Genomic DNA, 6,522 nt, shown 5'->3' with positions numbered 1-6,522 from the left:
ATAATTTTATTGGCTTATTGTTAAACTTGAACGAACCTCTGAAAAACCTATTAGCGGTTAATGTACCGAGTCTACACCTGTTAAATTTGTTGACATTTTCCTTTGTCGTGTTGTGTGAGCAATATTAGGAGAAATGTGTTTGTAAAACTGTTCGTCTACGATGTTGAAAATTACATTGTGCATCTCACGTCAGAAGTATAGTTATCAGTGGTGACAGCTTACAATATCGCATGAACTTAACGTTGTATTGAACTCTTCCATTGTCAAAATATATCAAATTGTTTGTAAGATAATCAGGTTTTGCTTTTTTAAAGTTTACAAACTTGCATTCATTGAGTTCCATTGGCTTTCTCTGTTGAATGACAAGATTGTTTTATAATGCAAAAAGAAAAAGAAGAAGAAGGGGTGCGTTCTTTTTGTGGTATCTGGTTGCTACCACAGAGAACAACAAGAGGGCGTCCCAATGCATGCTTCCAGAGACAAATAGTATTTAGTTCAAAGACACAAACATGACAACAATGACGTGTCCGTCTCTAAGCTTTCCAGGAAACGCTAATCACCGAGAGTAAGCAGCGTCAAACCACGCCCCTTCGGTAGCTAGTAGCAAGGTATAAGTGTATATGTACTTTAAATTTGTATCATATATCTTGATATAGTTTAGCAATATCAATCCCCCACTACGGGTCTTTCCGACGCTCCTATATAATGCTTCTGATTTGCTAAATTCATTAAAATTTTTCTGGCCTCTCCCTAATTGCCTTATTTTATTCTCTCCCAAATAACAGATAAGTACTGCAAATCCTCGCCATTGTCCTTTTATATATCCAGAGGTCATCCCCTTAAGTTATAAGCATCGCTTTTATTTCCGTTCCCGCCCGCTTGCCTCTGAATGTTTATGAGTGCACTTTCCACATTTAATAATGGCATATATTCAGCTGGCACGCAGTGTCTAACCTTTAAGGGGAATGATCTATTTATAATTCAACCTACTTAACATGTTTAAAGTGCATGATTATATCGTCCTCTTGTTTGCATCATTGTGTTTGTACTACTGCCTTGTACAAATGACTGAAACGTCTCTTTGTGACTTAATCCCCATTCCGAGTCAACCATAAGTCAATATGTCACCAATAGTATGCAAATCTTGACTGAAAATGCTTCAGAAAGCTTGAGAAATTTAAGGTTTAACAATTGTCTACATCACCTTAAGAAAAGTGTTTATAAGCCATAAATTTTGAGTTGTTGAGAAAAAAAAAACGTTTTTCATATCTATCATGGGATAGACGTTAATATTACATTCGATCTGTCAGTTTGATTATCAAATAAAATCACAAATAATTTGTATGCTAAAACTGCTAGAAATGCAGTATCACACATCTACGTATGCTTGGACATTAAGATTTACTTGAACTGGACAAAATCAATGAATTTGTTATTCTCTGTGTCGCGAGTGCATCTGTCCGATTGTTCTGCTTAATGGTAGAAACAATCGGGACATCAGTCGAATAATGAAAGAAGTGTCCTCTGTAGAAAATATTGCACCTTTTTACTTTAACATGCAAAATAATAATATTGACAACTATAGACCAAGAGCGAGAGTACTTTAACATCCAACAAGCATCAATAGGCATTGGTGATAACGGGAGATGCGTTTAATGCGATGATGGAAATAGATGAATAGTTTTCGATAAAAAAAGATCAACTTGAAATTAAAAAAGATGATAATTGATTGTTTCTTGAATCAACAAAGTTCTTCAAGCACAAAAACATATGGAGCTGAAGTGTGATTAGTAGTGAGAGCTGACGTGAACTAGACATTAATATCAGAACAAGGCTTGTAATACAACCATCAGCTAAACACGTACTCAGAAGTCGACATGGCAACGGACTACCCTTCAAGGGCAGGCCAATCTTAATTACAATCATGTTTGATATATCACAGTCTATCACGACAAGGTTTTGTCTGACTTAGAGATATTTTTCAAACACCATTGAGACTAGGCAAGCAGATTGCAAATTGCTTGCGGAAATGGAGAATGTTTGAATTGAAATGGCAACGTCCTTTACTTCTGTAGTTGATAGTGTCAAACACCATGAACATGAAACCTGTTACTTTTAAAAAAAAAAAAAAAAAAAAAAGAATCACTTTAAAAGATTATAACGTTTTAAATGTCATCTTATTTAGCTTCTTGTACTTTTGGCCTTTTACCGATACAGGCTATGTTACAACCTACTTTGAAAAACTACCGCTCTTTGAAAAAAATCAAATAGCGTTACTGTTTAGACAAGCTCAACGGATTTTTATTTTATTCCAAATCGCGTCAAAAATTGGCCTTGTCAACGAACAAGACAAAAATTTACGCGATTGGAATTTTTTTTCAAAGTGGGTTGGAACAAGGTTGCCCTTGATGTCCAAATTAAATATTTAAGCGATTTATGGGTACAGCTTATGAGTTCAATGCGTTCGTAGAGACTCAGCATTTGTTAACATCCCTACTAATTGTTTCACTAGACCTTGAGAAGTTGGAAGTCAGCAGAAATTATCACATCATAACATTATCGTTCCTAATAAATGCTCCATTTCTAAGGACTTTTTATTGTGAATTTTTGTTTTCAGTTATGAAGCTTTTAATCACTTTTCTTTGCCCGGATGAAAGCTAGTGAGCGATCTTGATGTGGAAGAAAACCGATGAATACAAGAAAAGTCAGCTGGTTCGGTCTGATGACCCAAAGTACCTGTTCACGTCCGTTCTTAGAATCAAACCACGTATGGCTAGGGCAAAGACTACTGCGTTCCTGATGCGCCACATGACAATCTCTAATTGAAATTTGATTAAGCACTCAGATTCCAAACTTTTCCTTTACTTTACGTTTCAAATGAATATAAAAAAAAATGTTTAGTGTTGGCATCTTTCGGTATAAAGGTTTATAAAAGAAAAAAAAAACACAAACCAAAGAAGACAAACCAAACAAGTCAACCTAGGTAACATTAAAGAAATGGAATGTTGAGTTTAAATTTCAAATTAATTTTAGATAGTAATATAACAACTACACAATTTCACACACCGTACGTAACAACAGGCGACATATTCAAATTATGATGATACTGCCTCTTTTTTCTTTTGTCCAGTCTAAAAATAAATATTGAACAGTTTATTACCGTCTTCATATTTACTATTATGATCACGGTAAACTGCATGTGCATTGCGTTAATGCATTTCTTATAATCAACATATACCTTTTTGCTCATAATCTGGTTGAGCTGATACTTTTTATTTAGATTCAACATATATGGAAGCCGGCGGTGTTTAATGCCTATTGTTTCGTTGTTGTTGTTGTTGTTGTTGTTGTTGTTGTTGTTGTTGTTGTTGTTGTTGTTGTTGTTGTTGTTGTTGTTGTTGTTGTTGTTGACCTTGTTCTCATTTGAGAACGCGACATAACTTACTTGGATTGACCAGGTTTTGCATGGCAGATGTCGTCGATAAAGCAGAAGACGCTAACTCATCTACAACACCTGGTCCTATTATCTTCGTACTTACTTTTCAGAAGCCTCTGGTGTAAATATTTCTTTCAAAGTTTGCTTTAGACTTATTCAATTTGAGTTTTGATTATGATTAGGGTAATATGTTGGTATTTTTCATTTTATTCATTTATCAGTATTCATGTTTCATTACGAAATAAATAATGAACTTTATTATTAAGATGCGTGGGTTTTGCAATTTATTTTTAACAATTTTATGATATAGTGATTTGCATATGCGTAAATAACTGATAATTATTTTTTTTATGCTGAACTCTTTTGAAGTGGAGATTTACTTGGCAAGTAAAGTATCAGACAACCTTACATTCATGTACACTTACATATAGTGTTAAATGTTGGCACCATTTGTGTTAAATGTCTGTATATGAAGTATGAAGAAACAAGGAGTATACACACATAAGGAACAGATTTGTGACGTGGAAAATTTCTATTTATGTTCCATTGATTCCTGGTTTAACACAATACATAACATTTGATTTATTGTGAAATGATAGAGTAATGTTATCAAACAAAAACATTTCGAAGTCTGACATCCGAAACCTTTAATAGTTGGTCCGTTATCGCATGAACATGTTACAATCCACTCTAACTGTTCTATTTACAACAGCAGTGCTGTTTAGTCCGCAAGGAAATTTGTCCCACATGGAATACATTTTTCCAGAGTTCAGTGGGTTTTGTTCTTAAATCGAGATATTGGTAATAACTTCCTGTAGATCGAGCCGCGGTCTTCACTCCTAAGTACCTTCTTTACTTCCCGTGTTCGAGGTCCTATAGTGGTGTGGTATGAATGAATTTGATATTACGCTTTCTAATCGAAAGGTTGCGCAAACATGGCCATGATGTCAAAGACTTACCCAGACTCTGAAATATTTCGGACTGTGTTAACTTATCCTCGACATTTTCTAGAATCCTTGTAAACTATCTAACAGTACAAGATACCTATTCATAAGTACTTTAACGATAATTTGGCTACTGTAGCGAAATCCGCTAAACGATTGAACGAACATTTTGGTACAATGTTCTACAATATAGTTGAGATCCAATTGATATCGTCTTTTTTAACAGAAGTTCATCAAAATACCATGGCTGCCTTCATGTAATGTGATATGAGCTTGAAGAGGTCCGACCAAGCCTGTTCTACTTCCGGCGTCCATTGGTCTCCGACGGAACTCTGGATAGCCCAGATGAACTGGGGACCAATCAGCTGTAATAAAGAAGGATTACTCCATTGATTATAATGCATTTTTATGTAACTAGATGGATCATTATACATCATTATGTACTTCCATATACAGCCCATAGATTTGGCGGGGGGGGGGGGATATAAACTACGTGTTCTTCTGTTTCCTAGAGATACAGGTTGCGTTTAATTTGAATACCATCTCACCTATTGTCATTTTATCTGATGTATTGAAAAACCTATTCATGACAAAGCTGAGATAATGAAAGTATGACCCCACTCTGAACTACATAACTCCGCTAAAGAAGTTTTACCATACATCTTTATGATGAAATTGGTTATTACTTTTAACGTATGAAATCATTCGCAAATACCATTCATGGTTATACCAAAACGAACACAAAAAAAAACATGTATCTTTTCTGAGAATCAATAAAAAAAGGACTTACTCCCAACCAGATTAATTTACCGCTTGACTGCTTCGTTAGGAAAGTATAGTAAAAATAGCATGTTAGAAACACAAAACAATATCATTGGGCGTGCGCGCTGACGTTAAGCAACCGTGCGGTCCGTTGCGCCTGCCTACAAACACATTAGTCGGACCAGTAGTTTGATGGTATGGTCATCATATAGGGACACAAGAGTGACAGACAGACAGACCCAGGCCAGCAACACAAGCCAGGAATTACAGCTCAGATTGGCTATAAAGGACCGACGAGGTCCAAGTCTAAACACACTCGTTTTCATTAGAGTTTCCGCTGTGTGCTGTACACAGCCACATAAACCTGTTGGAGCGACTGATGTAGCCATGCGAGAGAGCTAACACGTTCGGTTTTACTTATTACTGTGTTTCCTTACCTATAATAGTCCTACACCGGCGTCTTTGCTTTGCAACGACAGCAAAAGCAAATAGGTCTGTCTTATGCTTTCTCGCAATGTTTACGAGAGAGCTGTCTCAAATCTGTTACAGATTTGTTACAAAATAAATCGATTTAATTCAAAACAATTCCTATTTCTAATTGTGTATTACAGAATGTTGGTAGATTTAAAAAAAAAATTGTTGCCAATGTCTAATTCCATATATATTTATCGACCGAAATCTTTTAAACATATACAGCATGTATGATAAACATGAAAAAACCCATTCAACGACAAGCGAAAGATTTGGGTTTGATCTATCGAATATTGTAAAGTCGAACATGATTCCATAATAGATATGACCTTGACTTTTAGAGATATTGATATGCCGTAAGGGTTGTGTTTGGTTGCCTCGACGACAAAAAACAGGTGGCCTGAAGGAGGTCCTTGTCCGCCTCAGATATAACCCCAGGTCACAGACAGGACAAGTGGCCTATAACCTTTTCATAATCCACCGAAGTCCCGTAGTCGTTTGACAGAGATCATTGTTCCAGACAGCCCTGCCATCTCATAATGGCGGATAGCATTTTCAATTCTTGATAACAGACGTAACAGAATTTTAATGACCACTTTAGTCGGGAGGGGGTGGGGGGATGGTGGTGGTGGTCGGGGGTATCATATATTTCTCGTTGATTTTGCATTCAGGAAGCAAAAAAACTTTCTAGACGCAATACAAATGCAAAATAGCTGGTCGCAAGAATGTAAATACACATCCATCAACACTCTAACATTATAAAGTATGCGTACTTTAATTATTAATTCGGAAGGTTGTGTCAGTTGTGTCAGCAAAGCGATACAGAAATGTGTTTACGTAAAAGATTAATCGAACTTTTCTTAATGTTTCTCCACCAGGTCGATATTACACACAACGAGAAGCTAGTTT

General features: G+C 35.9%; 1 protein-coding gene across 1 annotated transcript in view; it reads right to left on the bottom strand.

Moving 5' to 3' along the window:
• Positions 1-4,613: 4,613 nt before the first annotated feature.
• The window catches only part of LOC132551816 (uncharacterized), a 39,258-nt gene continuing 37,349 nt past the window's right edge, over positions 4,614-6,522 (bottom strand). The window contains exon 3 of the mRNA XM_060215964.1: positions 4,614-4,745. Within this exon, the coding sequence (XP_060071947.1) occupies positions 4,614-4,745 (132 nt within the window). The remainder of the gene's footprint in view (positions 4,746-6,522) is intronic.

This window comes from Ylistrum balloti, unplaced genomic scaffold (assembly GCF_031769215.1).
Source record: "Ylistrum balloti isolate Yb309-2 unplaced genomic scaffold, AGI_CSIRO_Ybal_v1 Utg369626, whole genome shotgun sequence".
NCBI lineage: Eukaryota > Metazoa > Mollusca > Bivalvia > Pectinida > Pectinidae > Ylistrum > Ylistrum balloti.
This window is presented reverse-complemented; position numbering and strand designations above follow the sequence as displayed.